Raw genomic sequence first — 20,032 nt, forward strand, 5'->3', positions numbered from 1 at the left:
ACTCAATATTTATGGCCCTGATTCTGTAGTTTACAGAAACACCCCATATGTGGTTGTAAACTGCTGTACGGGCACACGGCAGGGCGCAGAAGGAAAGGAGTGCCATGTGGTTTTTGGAAGGCAAATTTTGCTGGGCTGGTTTTTTGACACCATGTCCCATTTGAAGACGCAATTGCACCCCTAGAGTAGAAACTCCAAAAAAGTTACCCCATTTTGGAAACTACGGGATAAGGTGGCAGTTTTGTTGGTATTATTTTAGGGTACATACTTTTTTGGTTACTCTATATTACACTTTTTGTCAGGCAAGGTAACAAAAATAGCTGTTTTGGCACCGTTTTTATTTTTTGTTTTTTACAATGTTCATCTGACAGGTTAGATTACGTGGTATTTTTACACAGCAGGTTCTTACGGACACGGCGATACCTAATATGTATACTTTTTTATTTACTTAAGTTTTACACAATAACAGCATTTTTAAACAAAAAAATGATATTTTAGTGTCTCCATATCCTGAGAGCCATAGTTTATTTTTTATTTTTTGGGTGATTGTCTTAGGTAGGGTCTCATTTTTTGCAGGATGAGGTGACTGTTAGATTGGTACTATTTTGGGGGGGGGCATACGCCTTTTTGAGTGCTTGGTGTTGCACTTTTAGTGATGTAAGGTGACAAAAAATGTTTTTTATAGCACCTTTTATTTTATTTTTTTACTTTACTTTTTTGTCCCACTCTGGGACTTCAACTTTTGGGGGTCTTATCCCCTTTACAATGCATCACAATACTTCTGTAAGGTGACAAAAAATTGCTTTTTTAGCACAGTTTTTATTAATTTTTTTTGACGGTGTTCACCTGGGGGGTTAGGTCATGTTATATTTTTATAGAGCTGGTCGATACAGACGTGGCAATACCTAATATGTCTACTTTTCTTTTTTTTCCCTATTTTTTTACAATTTTATTTTACTTTATTTTGGGAAAAGGACACTTTTTTACTTGAAACTTTTTTTTTTGTAAAACTTAGTTTTTTTTAAAACTTTTTTTAAACTTTATTATTTATCCCAATCTGGGACTTCAACATTACAGGGTCTGATCCCTGTTTCAATGCAGCGCAGTACATCTGTATTGTGCTCTATTGAACTGTTAGTGTCTTACACTGTAAGCCTGGGGGCTGGGCCTCTTAGCCCTCCGTACATCCCTGGCCCCAAGCCTTGGAATGGCTTAGGGATGCCATGGCAACCATCGAGTCCCCACTACAGCAGCGTGGGGACCCGATGGATGAGGTGAGGGAGCGCAAACCTCCCATATGCCGCGGTCAGCGCTCACCGCGGCATATGAGGGGTTAATTCACCAGCATTGGCGTTATCACCGATGCTGGTGGAATCAGCAGGGATCCGTCTGTCAGTAACCGCCGGATCTCTGCCGCTGATCGCGGCACCGCACGCTGGGGTGAGGAAAGACTGCAGGTCGAGAATGCTCGTCCTGGGGCACCAAGTACCGGCCTTTTAGGATGAGTATTCTCGTCCTGAGTCCTTGACGTGTTAATAAGAACACAACGATTTTTCCATAGACTGCTATAGTAAACTACAGTGGTCTATGACATAAGTTATATAATGATTGTATGTTCAAGCCCAAAGGGTCAAATCACTCCCATTTTACCATTTTATATATCAAAATAAATAAAAAATAACTTAATTGGTAAATCAATATCCAAAAATGGCTGAATTTAAAAAATATTTTATCCCGTATTATGAATGATGTAATGCAAAAACAGAATGAATAAAAAATTATCAAAATGTCATACATAACCCACAATGGTACATACCACAAAAAATAGCTTTCAAACAGTTCTGTAGAAAGAAATATAAAAAAAAGTTATTGGTGTCAGAATATGGCAAAGTATAGAATGCTTCTAAGTATTAAAACATAACAAAAACTCAATACTAGGTTGTGCAGGAAGCCATACCTGCACAACCTGCACAATAAAGCTAACATGTCATGTTTACTGTGCAATGAATGCCGTAAAACAAAACGCATAAAATAAAGGTGCAATTTACTTTCTTACCGAACTTGGTATACACAGGAAACTTCTGCACACCTCTCACAAAAAAGTTGGCAAGTATGCTCTATAGACGCTCAGGCTCCATTTTCCCTGAAGCTCTGCTCACCACAAATTCAGCGTATTGTGAGCTGAATTTTGTTAGTCAATGTTCTGCTTTATAAATGGCTTTAAAACAGATTATACCAATTCCATGACTACTAATTGAAACTGATAAATGGATTAGAAATGTGTTTAACACTTTAACCTGAAATGATAAATCAAACGTGTTTTCAATTACTTCTTATTTTTAGGCTGTTAAATTTGAGCCATATCATGACAGCGCATTATCCAGGTTTTTATTGAGACGCGCCTTAAGGGTAAGATATTTATTTCATTGATATATTTTTTTACTTCAAAGCAGATCTTTCAAGTGAATATGCTGCACTGTATAAGGGTACCATATTATAGCTACACGTCCATTATTCCTAGTAGCTAAAACAGCTCAATAAATAGTGTTATTTGGCTGATAGGAGTGATGAAGGAATGATGCACCACGACCTTCTAGCAGCTTTCTGTAGGCCAAGTGACGACACCTTCATCGATCACGTGGCCTATAGAAGTGAATGGGGCTGAGCTGCGATATCAAGCACAACCACTGTACAATGTACGACTAGTGGGGGTGTCAGACCCTCACCGGTCAGAGGATAAATAATCAGTATTTAAATCTCGGAAAACCCTTTTAAGTCTGCCTTCATGTACAGCTATCAGTAAATGACAGCCATCTCTTTATACACACACACACACAATGCTATCACAAAACTGTACATCAATCTTTTCAGCTCCTTCTGCTCTATAACATGCTGCCTGCAGCTTGCACTGCTGTTTATGGGAGTTCAGATTCTCCTGCGGGCACACTTTGAGTGCCTTACAAGCAGAAGCTCCATAGCACATCGCTGCTCCTGTCTGTACCAGCACTGCTCTGCTGAAGCCTGGCACAGAAGTGCACCACCAGGCTTTAGCAGAGTGGGCACAGACAGGAGAGGAATGTCTAATGTGAGCTCCTGAACTGCATCTCACTCACATGGATATGCAGGCTTTTAGCAGGGCAGAGCGGAGCGAGCACAGGTCAGGAGCTCACATGAGACTTTCCTCTACTGGCTCTGCTAAAGCCTGACATAGCACTACTGTGCCAGGCTTTGGGCGCTGGTAGACACAGGACAACTGATGTGCTATGGAGCTCCTGCCTGTACAGCGCTCAGTGCAGCTGCAGGGGAATCTGTACTCTGATACACAGCAGTGTGCCGGCGTACGGATTCTAAAGAGCAATAGGCACCCGAACTTCAGGTGCCTATTTTGCTAGGATAAGAAAAAATAAATAAATATATTAGAAAAATTGTCAGTGCATTTAAAGTAGGTTTTAATAAAGTTATTTTGAACATTTAGGTACACTTTAAAAGGAGATATCTTACACACTTGAATATATGTTCTTGTCAAGGATTATCACAAGTAAAGGAAGATGCCACCCCAAAATGTTCCTGTAGTTTTGTAGTGATTTACATGTGTGTTGTATCGTGCTACATTTGTGTTCTCAACGTGCTTTTATTTTGCAGAGTAAACGAATTGGCCACTTCTTGTTTTGGTTTCTGAGAAGTGAGATTGCGCAGTCGATGCATTATCAGCAGCGTTTTGCTGTAATCCTGGAAGCTTATCTGAGAGGCTGCGGCACCGCAATGTTAAATGATTTCATGAAGCAGGTTCAAGTTACAGAGGTTCTTCATAAAGTCACTATGGAGATCAAAAGTATCTCTGCTGAAAAATATGATGTAACTTCACAAGGTAAATGTCCTGGATGTCCTGTTTCTAGCAATATCTCCAATTGATTAAATATGGCATATTAGTGCTATAGATTATGGACTGCTTTGTTATGGTGAATCTTTTATTTGTCCCAAAATTATATATATTCTATTGCACTTTATTAAATAAAAGCAATGCTAATATAATTGCAGTAGAATTTCCCAATGTACATTGCACGGTGGCAGATAGTTTGCATACACTTATCAGTGTGACTCATCCTCTGGTAACTATAGGCAGAAATCCAGAAGGTAGTTGAATGATTTTATGCCAACTGTTATCATGCACACATAAAAGCCACATACACAGAACCTACATTGAAGCACACAAACGCCTAAGATGCTACTTAGATGCCACAGTCAATAGCAACCATGGGATTTAAGATGTTTGGCAGAGGTAGGGGGCTCCCTCTGTCTAGTAGATGGCATCCTGCAATGCAATAGCAGGCTAACAAAGCATTACTGTGGCAGCTTACAAAAGCACCTAGGCCTAAAGCCAATATCTGCTTATTAGGCCATGCCAGAATCATAGGTTGTCTGTTAGTGTATGACTTCAAGGCTATAATGTTTTGGATTACTATGCACTTCAAAGCATTACACAAAAGATCAAAGAATTGCAGCTTCAAGTCCCCTCGGGGGGAGGGGGAAATGTGTTGAATAAAATTTAATAAAGAAAAGTGTATATAATTTTTTTTTTATATAATGTGTATAAAAAATGTATATGTATGTATTTTTAATTGTTTGCCATGAAAATATACATATTTGGTACAGGAATAATGATAACACCTTGTACAATAAACATATCCCTACGCTATTTATACCAGACTATGCATTGCTTAAAAGGGTGGTCCAGGTTCAGGGCTGAACCTGGATATCACCTCTTCTGTATTCCCATAGTATGTATGAGAGGAGCATTTCCTTGCTCCAATGCTCCCCTTTGCCTTGCTTCATCGCGAGCCACGGTTTGTTGTGAGCCAGTGACATAGCGGGCTTCACAACACTATGCTAGGCGGAGACTTCCGCCTAAACAGTGCTGCCCTAGGCTGTTTTACACCGCCCATTTGTGCTAGTGACGTAACAAATGGTGATGTCCTGGCATAGTGTTGTGAAGACTGGTGCGTCACCGGCTCACAACAAACAGTAAGTAAAGTATAGACCGGCACTGTAATATAAGGAAACCGCAAGAATTTTATTGTGGTTAAAATGAGGCTAAAAGGGGTTTACACCGTGTAGGTAATAATAATAAAATAACAAAAAAAAACTGGCAAATGACATAAATTGCAATATAGTGGCTCACTTCAAGCGGATTATGGAAGCAGGTGCTACAAACCCAAATTAGAGGGACACCCACCCTCTGGTCAAATAGCTAATGAATAAAAAGGTAGTGGGTGAGCACTCAGACACTTGGACTTAATAAAATTTAATTAAATCAATTTAATGATACATGTACTAGTCATAAAATCAGTTAAGATAAATATAAAACATAACATAGAATATAATCACCAGTGGGGATCAATATGCTGGATTTCCACACTTGACATAAAGTGTTTGCAAGGTCCAAGCAGTGTGGACTGACACAGCAAGTAGCTGAGCACAAATGTGGTAGGTGCTCACCAATAGAAATCAATATGCTGGATTTCCACACTTGACATAGAGTGTTTGTAATGTCCAAGCAGTGTGGACTGAACCAGCAGGCGGCTGAGCACAAATCCACTAACCAAATTCCGAAGTGTCAATTCTCAGGTAAGATTTAACAAATACATCAGGCACAGATGAATAGCCAAGGTGTAATTAGGATGATAATACTTGTCTCCTCCGCAAGATTTTCGGTGCAATAAGTTATATCACAAGCTTAGTAGCTATAGGTATTAATCATACCTTCCGATAAGAGTCAATCCTTTGGGGAGGGATGGTTCTTACCTTCCTTCCTATCCACACGGGTAGCAGGTGGTGCAGGCTGGTGCCGGCGTCACGCTTCAAACTGTTCGCGCTGGTTATCCCGAACTAACGCGGGAGTTGGAGCGGGACTTGATTTGTCCGTGCGTGATGGTCCTCCGGCTGGAACAAAGAAGTTACCTCTTCGGTCTGTGTTTGTTTGTTCCTGTAGGGTTGACTGCAGCTGCAGTTGCAAATAGCGTGGCCACGCTAATGATCACGGAGGTACTGCTCACAGGTGTCCGGCCCAGACGCGTTTCGGGAATTAGCCTTCCCTTCCTCAGTGGCTAATTCCCGAAACGCGTCTGGGCCGGACACCTGTGAGCAGTACCTCCGTGATCATTAGCGTGGCCACGCTATTTGCAACTGCAGCTGCAGTCAACCCTACAGGAACAAACAAACACAGACCGAAGAGGTAACTTCTTTGTTCCAGCCGGAGGACCATCACGCACGGACAAATCAAGTCCCGCTCCAACTCCCGCGTTAGTTCGGGATAACCAGCGCGAACAGTTTGAAGCGTGACGCCGGCACCAGCCTGCACCACCTGCTACCCGTGTGGATAGGAAGGAAGGTAAGAACCATCCCTCCCCAAAGGATTGACTCTTATCGGAAGGTATGATTAATACCTATAGCTACTAAGCTTGTGATATAACTTATTGCACCGAAAATCTTGCGGAGGAGACAAGTATTATCATCATAATTACACATTGGCTATTCATCTGTGCCTGATGTATTTGTTAAATCTTACCTGAGAATTGACACTTCGGAATTTGGTTAGTGGATTTGTGCTCAGCCGCCTGCTGTGTCAGTCCACACTGCTTGGACATTACAAACACTCTATGTCAAGTGTGGAAATCCAGCATATTGATTTCTATTGGTGAGCACCTACCACATTTGTGCTCAGCTACTTGCTGTGTCAGTCCACACTGCTTGGACCTTGCAAACACTTTATGTCAAGTGTGGAAATCCAGCATATTGATCCCCACTGGTGATTATATTCTATGTTATGTTTTATATTTATCTTAACTGATTTTATGACTAGTACATGTATCATTAAATTGATTTAATTAAATTTTATTAAGTCCAAGTGTCTGAGTGCTCACCCACTACCTTTTTATTCAAATGACATAAATTAGTGGTTAAAAATATTAATAGTAAAAAATGGTTAGCAGCTGAAAAAAGGTGGTTCTGGAATTCAGCCTTCCAGAACTGATGGACTGATTTGATTGAGTAGTTCAAGACAGTGGGTCTTATATAGTGTTAGATATATGCGGTAGGTTGCAATAGATGCGGTAAGTAGCACATAGACTGACACTATGTAGAAAATGGTAGCACTGTAGCAAAGTAGCACTGGCTACCTTGTGTGGGTAGAATCAGTGTAAATGAGTTCAGTATGATATATGTACATCAGACAATAGCACAGCCAAACAATGTATTTATGCGTCTATTGGCAATATCATAGGATTCCAGGGATCACCAATTCGCCAATTCTGGCTGTTTGTGGTGTTCTATATTTGAAGGTTCCGATTATGTTCAATTCATATGCAGGTATTGAATACTTCAGCCTAGAGTGACAGTGTGGTAAGATGAAAAAAATGTTCACAGGCCAGTATCTGGTAGCATCCCACCAGATGTGTGCATAATGGCCGCTGTTACCTTGCTCAGTGTCCACTCTGTAACTGCCTGGTATCACGATCTTCTGTCTCTGCGTCAGTCTGCGATGGCCGATGTAGAGGTGAGGTTCCCGTATATGCTGTTCAATTAGACTGGCCTTCCTATGGTCGGTGTCCCACGTGTGAAGCGTTGGATACACTCCGGTATTATGCAGGCTTCTGAGATGCTGGGTGCGCGGGAGTGATTCAGGGAAATCTGTTAATGCTGGAAGCGCTTCCAAGACATAGATGTGTCTCTGTACGTATGCAGATTTCTTTCACCATACAATAATCCTTATTCATTTCCCTATGAATATAAGCAATCTTTTAGCATGCTGTTCCAACTGCTGGACCTCCTAAATTAATGGTATAAAACAAAGACTTTTTATTGCATTTACCAGTAGCATTGGATATACTTTTTTCAGTAATAAAGTTAACATATTATTTTACTGTGAAAAAATGCAAAGAACAATGGTGGAAATTCTAAATTTTTTTCCATTTCCATTCCCTCCTCCAAAATTCTAATAAAAGCTAAACCATAAATTACATGTGCCCTCAAATTGTGCCATTGAAAAATACAACTTGTACTGCAAAAAAACAAACAAAAACAAGCCCTCATATAGGTACCTTGATTTAAAAATAAAAAGTTATGGATTTTGGAATTCAAAAATGAAAATACAGTAAAAATTACTTTGTCATAAATTGATAAAAATGTTTGGTCCGCCTGATCGTTAATAAATTTAGCAATTTTGATTTTTTTTCTCCCAAAACTACTGTATATATTAATTTGCTCAGCTCTCCTTACTCTATAACACCATGTTCAATATGGTAGTTTCTCTTTAAAATGTAATTATGATCACATCGGTATCTTTGTGTAGGCTATAGTTTTAAGAGTTAACTGTAAATTAAAGTGAATGGTTGGTATAATTAATCCCTTGGCTACATCTCCTGTACATGTACTGTGGATGTTGGGGCTTTAAAGATGGCGCTTGCCGAGGAGCTGATGAGGCACCCTAGCTGGCGAGTGACTGCTGATGGTGTGTCTTTGATCTGAGATAACTCTGAATATGGACGTATATCAGATACTGTGGTCAATTGTGACAATGGCATCTGATTAGTCATTTGAAGGGAGGAGGCTCTTTCAGCTTACTTAACTAACCCCTTGTCAAGGCTCCCAGGCCTGCTGTAATAAAGTTCCTATTAAGACAAACAGGAACACAGTGATTTTTATCATAGACTGCAATATTATTAGATTGCATATAGTTTTTAAGAATAAAAAATTACTCAAATTACCCTCTTCTCCATTTTACAAATAAAAAAAAAACATGATTGGTATCACCACATACACTTCCTGTCCAAAAAAAAAGTCGCCACCAAAAAAAAGCCTTTTAGCTTTGATTACGGCACGCATTCACTGTGGCATTGTTTCGATAAGCTTCTCCAATGTCTCAAGATTTATTTCCATCCAGTGTTGCATTAACTTTTCACCAAGATTTTGCATTGATGATGGTAGAGTCTGACTGCTGCGCAAAGCCTTCTCCAGCACATCCCAAAGATTCTCAATGGGGTTGAGGTCTGGACTCTGTGGTGGCCAATCCATGTGTGAAAATGTTGTCTCGTGCTCCCTGAACCACTATTTCACAATTTGAGCCCGATGAATCCTGGCATTGTCATCTTGGAATATGCCCGTGCCATCAGGGAAGAAAAAATCCATTGATGGAATAACCTGGTCATTCAGTATGTTCAGGTAGTCAGCTGACCTCATTCTTGGAGCACATACTGTTGCTGAACCTAGACCTGACCAACTGCAGCAACCCCAGATCATAGCACTGCCCCCACAGGCTTGTTCAGTAGGCACAAGGCATGATGGGTGCATCACTTCATCTGCCTCTCTTCTTACCCTGATGCACCCATCACTCTGGAACAGGGTAAATCTTGACTCATCAGACCAGATGACCTTCTTCCATTGCTCCATAGTCCAATCTTTATGCTCCCTAGCAAATTTAAGCCTTTTTTTCTGGTTTGCCTCACTGATTAGTGGTTTTCTTACGGCTACACAGCTGTTCAGTCTCAATCCCTTGAGTTCCGTTCACATTGTGCGTGTGGAAATGCTCTTACTATTACATAGCCCTGAGTTCTACTGTTATTTTTCTTCGATTTGATTTCACCAAACATTTAAGTGATCGCCGATCACGATCGATCAGGATTTTTTTCCCTCCACATTTCTTCCTCTAATACGATGGGTCCCCACTATCCTTCCAGTTTTTAATAATGCGTTGGACAGTTCTTGACCCAATTTTAGTAGTTTCTGCAATCTCCTTAGATGTTTTCTCTGCTTGATACATGCCAATGATTTGACCCTTCTCAAACAGACTAACATCTTTACCACGACCACGAGATGTGTCTTTCGACATGGTTGTTTAAGAAATGAGAAGCAACTCATTGCACCAGTTGGGGTTAAATAACTTGTTGCCAGCTGAAAGATAATCGCCCATGCAGTAATTATCCAATAGGAGGCTCATAAGTATTTGCTTAGTTAAATCTGGGTGGCGACATTTTTTTGGACAGGCAGTGTATGCCCAAACTATTAAAATATAAAAGTATTTATATTAAAGTGAACACATAATAGGGAAAAAAAAGGCCAAATTGCAGTTTTTGGTCTCTTTACCTCCCTAAAAAATTTAAGGAAAAAGTGATCAAAAAGGACTCATGGGCCCGTGCTGCAGACTGCAAATTGCTGTCGTATTCGAACGCAGGACCATTCACTTGGGGTCCGCGATCCGCATTAGATGGTCCGCACCGGACAGAAGTGTCCGAAGGCACGGACAGAAAACCCACAATAGCACTACGTAGTGCTTCTGTGGGGTTCCGTGCCTCCATTCCACACCGCATCTTCTGTATTGCACACCCAATACGGGCAGCGGCCGACAACGGTCGTGTGCATAAACCCAAAGTCATACATACCCCAAAATGGTATTAATAAATACAATTAAATTTCGCCTTATATGAACAGCTCTGTGGATGGAAATATAAAAATGTTATGGATGTCAGAATATGGCAATGCAAAGAAATTAGTATTTAAAGTATATAAATATTAAAGTATTAAAACTATATAAATTTTGTATCACTGTAATGTTACTGATCTGCACAATAAAGTTAACATGTCATTTTAACTGTCCCCTGAATGCATGTTTTTTTTCCAATTGGGGAACTGCATCGAGGATTTTTTTGCCTCGATTACATCGATTAAATCGTTTCAGCCCTAGTTATGATGCACATTTATTAAGATCGGCATTTTAGATGCTGGTCTTAATAAAGGCCCAAAGCTGACAAAGGATCCACCGAAGTTATGAAGAGGCACAGGCCTCTCGATAACTTTGGCGCATTCAATGCCAGTTCTAAATGTAAGCCAGCTTCAGAGCTGTCTTATATTTAGACCATTTTCTACTCCTAAAACTGGTGTGGTCCTGCTGTCCGTCTCCTTCCCCGCCCACTCCACACCTACAATTTTACACCTGGTGTGAGCGGGGAGAAGTTGCAGATAGTGGCGCAACTAACTGTTGCGCCCCCATCTGCGCCTGAAATACGCCTAATTTAGGCATGTTTCAGTATAATAAATTACCCCCTATGTCTCTTTGAAGGCAGGAGATAAAAACGAAAAGAAAAAAAAAAACTCACCTTTTAAAACACCCTACTTGCCAATGCTGTGGCTCCCAGAAGTTCCTGCCAGACTGGAAGTGACAATGACCTGTTCTTTGTCATAAGACAACTTCAGCTGCTCATTAGCCGCAGTGTAAATGCTTAGGCCATTGATTGGCTGTAGCGTTCTCAAGACCAACAATGAGTTCCTGTCACTTCTAGTGTAGTAGGGACCACTGGGAGCCACGTTGGATGGTGTTTTATGAGGAGAGTACTTTTTTTTTTTTTTAACTAATAAACTGTTGCTTCCATTTGCTTGTTAATTATGCTGGACCCTTTTATTAGTTTAATACAAGTAATATGTATATATATTTATCTGTGAAATGCTCACATACCACTCATATATAGTACTTTTTGTTTCTTAGTTATCACTCAGCTACGGCAAAAGCTTGAAAAACTTCAGGGATCTCTTCTTCCAGAGAGTTTTAGAGTGCCCTATGATCCTGGATTTAGAGCCGGAGCACTGGTTGTAAGTCATAGCTAGTTTTCTTAAGTGAATTGTCTTTATCTTATTCTTAATGTATAAATTTAAATGAAAAATCATATTCTGGTGTTTTTTCTAATGTTAGCATAAGAAGCTTAATCATTGCATATTGAAAAGCTCAGCAATTTTCCAATTCCACTACATGTTCAAAATCTTTGCGAGCAGCTATTAAAAAGGAAGCTTTACACACCTCTAAAAGTTAAAGCGTCACTAACTTTAAGGCTAGTTTCACACTAGCATTCAGAGATCCAGCAGTCTGTTCCAGCAGGGAACAGCCTGCCGGTGCTCTCTGGATCTGGCATTGCCGGACGCTGTCTGAATGTCTGCCGGCCCTATTAACTATAATGGGGACTGGCGGAGAGTCCCCCAGTGTTATTTGTCCAGCAGATTCTCTGCAAATTTGCCAGATTTTCGCTGGTCCTTATTATGCCGGCGAGCATTCAGGCAGCGTTCGGCAATGCCGGATCCAGAGAGCTGCAGCAGGCTGTTCTCTATAATGCTGGTGTGAAACTACACTTCCATAATAACATGGTTTGTAAGGCTGAAAAAAGACATGAGTCCATTCAGTTCAGCCTGTTATCCTGCAAAGTTGATCCAGAGGAAGGCAAAAAAAAAAAAAAAAACATGAGGTAGAAGCCAATTTTCCTCATTTGAGGGGGAAAAAATTCCTTCCTGACTCCAATCAGGCAATCAGACTAACTCCCTGGATCAACGACCCATCTATAGTAACTATAGCCTGTAATATTATTACACTCCAAAAATACATCCAGGCCCCTCTTGAACTCTTTTAGTGAACTCACCATCACCACCAGGGCCGGCGCCACCTGTAAGGCGACCTAGGCAGGCGTGCGGTTTAAGAAAAAAGCGTTGTTTAAGTGGCGGCCGGGCCGGACAAGCCGCAAGTTTTTCTTTTAAAGTACGGCGGCGGGCCCTCCCCCGCACTGGGTGGCTGCCGCACTGCCCGGGCTGGCGCGTCTATGATTGTGCACCGCCCGGGCGCAGCCTGAAGAGAGGGACTGACAGGAGGGAAGTGCCTCTAATGTAGCGTGGCCGAGCTCTGTTCGGTCCGCGGTACAGGAGCTTTTGTTTCCTGTACCCGGCCGAACTGACAGGAAGTGCTCACTTAGTGTGCACTTCCTTTCAGTCCGGCCGGGTACAGGAAACAAATGCTCCTGTACCGCGGACCGAACAGAGCTCGGCCACGCTACCCTAGAGGTGGGGGGAATGAGAGTGACAAGGGAGGGGGGGAATGAGAGTGACAAGGGAGGGGGGGGGGAATGAGAGTGACAAGGGAGTGGGGGGGGGGAATGAGAGTGACAAGGGAGTGGGGGGGGGGGAATGAGAGTGACAAGGGAGTGGGGGGGGGGGGAATGAGAGTGACAAGGGAGGGAGGGGGAGAAGAGAGTGACAAGGGAGGGGGGGGGGGAGAAGAGAGTGACCAGGGAGGGGGGGAGAAGAGAGTGACAGGGGAGGGGGGGGGAGAAGATAGTGACAAGGGAGTACCCAGAGCCAGACCAAGAGCCAGACTGCAGCCAGAGACGAGATCATCTTATTGTCCTGTAGACAATGCAATATGTTTATTATTTAATTGTTTAGTTATTAATACTACATTGGAAACAAATTTACCTTACATTAAAAGGACACTATAGTCCCAGAACCACTACAGTTTAATGTAGTGATACTGGTACTGGTGTCTATAGCCTGTTCCTGCAGAGAAAAGACACTGTGCAGTACTGGTGTTAAAGGAGCACTATAGTGCCAGGAAAACAAACTCATTTTCCTGGCACTATATAGTTGTTAGGAGTGGGGCACCCTCGTGTCCCCCTCCCACTGGGCTGATGGGGTTAAAACCCCTTCAGCCACTTACCTTTCTCCAGCGCCGGCACTGGGAACTCTTCTCCCCGATCTTCTCAGCTGCGAATGCGCATGCGCACGCATTCAAAACTATGTTCTGCGTCTTCCCACTGTAATTTTCACAGTGAGAATCGCGGAAGCACCTCTAGCGGCTGTCAGGGAGACAGCTACAAGAAGCTTGATTAACCCTAAGGCCCCTTTCACACGAGCGAGTATTCCGCACGGATGCGATGCGGGAGGTGAACGCATTGCACCCGCACTGAATACTGACCCATTCATTTCTATGGGGCTGTGCACACGAGCGGTGATTTTCACGCATCACTTTTGCGTTGCGTGAAAATCGCAGCATGCTCCTCTTTGTGCGTTTTTCACGTAACGCAGGCCCCATAGAAATGAATGGGGTTGCGTGAAAATCACAAGCATCCGCAAGCAAGTGCGGATGCGGTGCGATTTTCACGCACGGTTGCTAGGAGACGATCGGGATGGAGACCCGAACCTTATTATTTTCCCTTATAACATGGTTATAAGGGAAAATAATAGCATTCTGAATACAGAATGCATAGTAAAACAGGGCTGGAGGGGTTAAAAAAAAATAAAAAGTCATTTAACTCACCTTTATCCACTTGCTCGCGTAGCCGGCATCTCCGTCTGACTCTTTTACTGTATAGGACCTGTGGAGAGCATTAACTATAGTTTAAGGACCTGGGATGACATCACTCCGGTCATCACATGGTACGTCACATGATCTTTTACCATGGTTATTCACCATGGTAAAAGATCATGTGACGTACCATGTGATGACCAGAGTGACGTCATCCCAGGTCCTTAAACTATAGTTAATGCTCTCCACAGGTCCTATACAGTAAAAGAGTCAGACGGAAATGCCGGGCATCGCGAGCAAGTGGATTAAGGTGAGTTAAATGATTTTTTATTTTTTTTTAACCCCTCCAGCCCTGTTTTACTATGCATTCTGTATTCAGAATGCTATTATTTTCCCTTATAACCATGTTATAAGGGAAAATAATACTATTTACAGAACACCGATCCCAAGCCCGAACTTCTGTGAAGAAGTTCGGGTTTGGGTACCAAACACGCGCGATTTTTCTCACGCGAGTGCAAAACGCATTGCAATGTTTTGCACTCGCGCGGAAAAATCGCGGGTGTTCCCGCAACGCACCCGCACATTTTCCCGCAACGCTCGTGTGAAAGGGGCCTAAGGCCCCTTTGACACGAGTGAGTTTTCCGCGCGGGTGCAATGCGTGACGTCAACGCATAGCACCCGCACTGAATCCTGTTCAGTTCTGCGTTGCGTGAAAATCGCAGCATGTTCTATATTCTGCGTTTTTCACGCAGCCCTGGCCCCATAGAAGTGAATGGGGCTGCGTGAAAAACGCATTGCTTCTGCAAGCAAGTGCGGATGCAATGCGTTTTTCACTGATGGTTGCTAAGAGATGTTGTTTGTAAACCTTCAGTTTTTTATCACGCGCGTGAAAAACGCATCAAAACGCATTGCACCCGCACGGAAAAAACTGCACAACTGAACGCAATCGCAGACATAACTGACTGAACTTGCTTGCAAAATATTGCGAGTTTCACTGAACGCATCCGTAGCCAACCTGTCACGCTCGTGTAAAAGAGGCCTAAGGGAAACATAGCAGTTCTTTTAATTTAAATGCTGAGAAAGGGGTGGAACATATGTGATGTCATGATATGGGCAGATCATCTGATAAAGGGGGGGTGGTGGCAATTTTTATCTTAACTAGAGCGGCAAAAATCCTTGCACCAGCCCTGATCACCACCTCCTCAGGCAGAGAGTTCCATAGTTTCACTGCTCTTACCGTAAAGAATCCTCTTCTATGTTTGTGTACAAACCTTCTTTCCTCCAGACGCAGAGGATGTCCCCTCGTCACAGTCACAGTCCTGGGGATAAATAGATGATGGGATAGATCTCTGTACTGACCCCTGATATATTTATACATAGTAATTAGATCTCCCCTCAGTCGTCTTTTTTCTAAAGTGAATAACCCTAATGTTGATAATCTTTCAGGGTACTGTAGTTGCCCCATTCCAATTATTACTTTAGTTGCCCTCCTCTGAACCCTCCCCAGCTCTTGTTCACAGGAGCCTAAAACTGTACACAGTACTCCATGTGTGGTCTGACTAGTGATTTGTAAAGTGGTAGGACTATGTTCTCATCACAGGCATCTATGCCCGTTTTGATGCACCCCATAATCTTTTTGGCCTTGGAAGCAGCTGCCTGACACTGGTTTCTAATGTTAAGGGCTCATACACACAAACATATTTTTGGTCTGCATCTGATTCGCATTTTTTGGGGGTCGAATGCAGACCCATTCACTTCATTGGGGCTGCAAAAGATGTGGACAGCACAGTTCCATGGACCAGCAAAAAATAGCACATGTCTTATTCTTGTCCATTTTATGGACAAGGATTAGGCTGTTCTATTAGGGGCCAGCCATTCTGTTCTGCAAAATGCGGAATGCACACGGCCAGTATCCGTGCTTTGCGGATCCGCAATTTGTGGACAGCAAAAAGGGCAACGGCTGTGTGCAGGAGCCATATATTTGCTGTCCACTTAAATTCCTAAGTCCATTTCCATGTCTGTGTTAGGCCTCATGCACACGAACGTATGTATTTTGCGGTCTGCAAAAAACGGATTCATAAGAAATACAGATGATGTCCGTGTGCATTCTGTATTTTGCGGAGCAGAACAGCTGGCCCCTAATAAAACCGTCCTATCCTTGTCCATTATGCGGACAATAATAGGACATGTTCTATTTTTTTCTGAAATGGACATACGGAATGCACATGGAGTAACTTCAGCATTTTTGGGGGACTCATTGAAATGAATGGTTCCGCCTACAGTCCGCAAAAAAAAAGGAACAGACACGGAAAGAAAATACATTTGTGTGCATGAGCCCTTAGCCGGTGTTTTGCTGTTACAAAAAACTTTTGATATTTCATAGAGACATATCGAAAGTTTTGATCGATGGGGAAACCCCCACAGATCAAAACTTTTCATCACATTTCATAGGGTTTTGAAAGGTTAGTGACACTTTAAGTTTAAGCAAAAATTGAACCATTCTTGGCAATCCTGTGAGCAAACTATCAGGACTAGAGAGAAGCAGTATAATATTATAATATTTAAAATGTGTGTGATTTGTGTGTGAGATTAAACAGATTTTTTTTCTTTGAAGATATACACTCATTAGTATTTATGCAGGCTTCATATTAACTCAAACCACAGTGCTACACTAATTCCCCTTTCTGACAGCCCTTTCCTCCATGTGCTACTGCAGATTTCTTAACCACAGACAAAAAGATTAGCTTAGGACAGTGCACAATGGAGAAGCTGAGTGTCTCCCTGTATATGGTGCTGACTGGTTGATATGCTGGCGCTTGCTCCTCATTGTTTTTTTCATAATAGACATGGGCAGTGAATCCGCCTCCTCTTTGCTATGATTATTATGAGACCGAACCATATTTTTTATTGGTAAACTCTCTGCAGTATGTGCTTAGTCTTCTAGACAGCAGGAGTAGTAAACTATTTCAGGTTTGCTAATTAAAAAGTTTAAAGTAGACATAGATATGAAGATGTTCAAGCACTGCTCCATTTACCCGGGATAAAAATATGTTTTCTTTACAAAAGGTAGAAAAGTGCAAAGTAATGGCCTCAAAAAAGAAGCCACTGTGGCTGGAATTTAAATGTGCCGACACAACTGCATTGTCAAATGAGACCATAGGAATAATATTTAAGCATGGAGATGACCTTCGTCAAGATATGCTCATTTTACAGGTAAAATCCGTATGACCAAAAAGTTAGTTTAAATTGACTCTCACTCATGTTGTAAACTTTTCAAGTGGGTCCATGCACATTATTAGTTGTCATGATAGGTTCATTTTATTGCATATCTTCATTAACAACACTCCACTTGACACCCAGGACACACATGTAGTACTCTTCCTTCCTCTCTTATGATTTTTAGGTCTTCTATACCGCACCCACAGGGGCGTAACTACCATAGCGGCAGACCATGCGACTGCTATGGGGCCCAGGGCAAGAGGGGGCCCAGTCTTAGTTGGGATCATCTCCTTTTCTACTGGAGGTGAAAACTTGGTCAGGACTCTACCCTCAGTCAAAAGCAGGGATGCCCAACCTGCGGCCCTCCAGCTGTTGCAAAACTACAACTCCCAGCATGCCTGGACAGCCTACAGCTATCAGGGCATGTTGGGAGTGGTAGTTTTGCAACAGCTGGAGGGCCGCAGGTTGGGCATCCCTGGTCTAAAGGAACAACTTTTAGAAAATGAAGCAGGGTTGTTGAAAAGGGTTTAGGCAGAAACCCTTCTGTCCTGTGTGGGGGGCCTGGTTTGATCCTTGCTATGGGGCCCTTCTCTATGTACGCCACTGCGCACCCATCAGACATTTATGGCATATCCTGTGGATATGCCATAAAAATCCCAGATGGGAATACCTTATTAACAAGAGAAATAATCTTCAGCAATACATTTGCAGATACCACATTATTATAATCACCCAATCCTTCTTTTTTCAGAAAGTAGTCTTAGGACTCATGCACATCACTCTATTGTGGCTCAGGATTTTACAGAGCCATAATAGTGTACCCAAAGAAGTTTGTGGGGCCTATGCCATACGTCTATATACCTCAGTTTTTTATAAGCAGGATGGAGCCAAGAACAGGCGTGTATGAGGGCAGATGTCTCATCAACTGCTAGACATCTGCCTTCGTATAGTTGTCTAAACAATGCTTTTCCAGCTCTAAGGCCTCTTTCACACGACAGCATGGCTTTTTCAGTGTTTTGCGGTCCGTTTTAAACGGATCCGTTGTTCCGTTTTTTGTTTCCGTTCCGTTTTTCTGTTCCGTTTTTCCGTATGGCATATACAGTATACAGTAATTTCATAGAAAAAATTGGGCTGGGCATAACATTTTCAATAGATGGTTCCGCAAAAAACGGAACGGATACGGAAGACATACGGATGCATTTACGTATGCATTCCGTTTTTTTGCGGACCCATAGACTTTAATGGAGCCACGGAATGTGATTTGCGGCCAAATATAGGACATGTTCTATCTTTCAACGGAACGGAAAAATGGAAATACGGAAACGGAATGCATACGGAGTACATTCCGTTTTTTTAGCGGAACCATTGAAATGAATGGATCCGTATACGGACCGTATACGGAACGCAAAAAACGGGCCGCAAAACGGGAAAAAAAAACGGTCGTGTGAAAGAGGCCTAAAACTGTGTAAAGTCTTTTATAATTATTCCACCAGAAAAAAATACTTTTATATGCCATTTTGTGTATGTCCATTTGTGTAAGGAAATTGTGCTGTTTTGTTTCCATGTATGTCTGTCACTATTCTGTTATCATAGGTGTCCTAGAGGTTGGCACTCACCAGCCATCCTTTTATGGTGCAGCAAATTAATATGCTAAAATTCCTAGTAGGAAACCCCCTATACTAGATTAAAATACATTCATTAAATGTATTATTTCTTGTGTTCAGATACTTCGAATTATGGAATCTATTTGGGAAGGTGAATCACTAGACCTTTGCCTTTTACCATATGGCTGTATTTCTACAGGAAACAAGATAGGTGAGTGATGGGGTGTGATACAGTAGGTAAACCCACACCGCAATATGAATTTATGTAGTGTACCGTTTTTATATTTATATTATTTTCACAAATAAAGGGGTTGTGCAGTGGATTCCTATTGATGACTTATTCTCTAGATAGGTCATCAATATCTGATCCGACTCCCAGCATCCCTGCCAATTAGCTGTTTAAAGAGAAGGCGGTGCTTGAATGGGACGAGCAGTTGTAATTACTTTGCCGCCCTGCAAGTGAGATGATGCGCAGTGTAATCTTGAAGGGGAAGCAGCACTTGTTTGATACTCTTGAAACTGATGGACCTTTAAGGTTACCTTTTAAGGCTACGTTGACACGACCGTATTTTCAGTCCACATACGATCCACATTTTTGCAGATCGCACGTGGACCCATTCATTTCTATGAGGCCCCAAAAAATACAGACAGCACATCAATGTCATCCATTTACTGTCTGCATCCATACGGCCGTGCTGCAAACGATAGAACATGTCCTATTTTTGTCTGTTTCGCATTTGCATTTGTCAATTTTTACAATGGGGCCCGCAATTTGCGGAAAACAAAATGTATATGGTCGTGTGAATGTAGCCCATCTGTTCATATTCTAAAGCCTATGTGGTCATATCGATCACCATTCCACAGGTCATTGATTATGTAATATAGTATATTGCAACTTGTGTGCTATATACAAAGCCTAGCTCTTGGCAAGCTAATTAGCTTTCATTAGATGATATCAAACACATTTACCAACTGGAGGAATATCATGAAAAAGAATCTGAGTGGATACTTTCTCTTCATTATCCTGTGGAGCAGCATTTTCCAGAAAAAGTGGGTTGTTGCTTATTTATAGAGTAGTGACATTTGACAATATTATTATTAT

The 20,032-nt window shown here is 42.0% G+C and overlaps 1 protein-coding gene across 5 annotated transcripts in view; it reads left to right on the forward strand.

Annotated features, from left to right (window-relative positions):
- The window catches only part of PIK3CG (phosphatidylinositol-4,5-bisphosphate 3-kinase catalytic subunit gamma), a 113,518-nt gene that overhangs the window by 36,528 nt on the left and 56,958 nt on the right, over nt 1-20,032 (forward strand). For all 5 annotated transcript variants that reach the window (XM_040412764.1, XM_040412781.1, XM_040412774.1 and 2 more), the window contains 5 exons: nt 2,344-2,409; nt 3,643-3,868; nt 11,534-11,637; nt 17,174-17,320; nt 19,051-19,141. In XM_040412764.1, the coding sequence (XP_040268698.1) occupies nt 2,344-2,409; nt 3,643-3,868; nt 11,534-11,637; nt 17,174-17,320; nt 19,051-19,141 (634 nt within the window). The remainder of the gene's footprint in view (nt 1-2,343; nt 2,410-3,642; nt 3,869-11,533; nt 11,638-17,173; nt 17,321-19,050; nt 19,142-20,032) is intronic.

Source organism: Bufo bufo, chromosome 1 (genome assembly GCF_905171765.1).
Source record: "Bufo bufo chromosome 1, aBufBuf1.1, whole genome shotgun sequence".
NCBI classification, from domain to species: domain Eukaryota; kingdom Metazoa; phylum Chordata; class Amphibia; order Anura; family Bufonidae; genus Bufo; species Bufo bufo.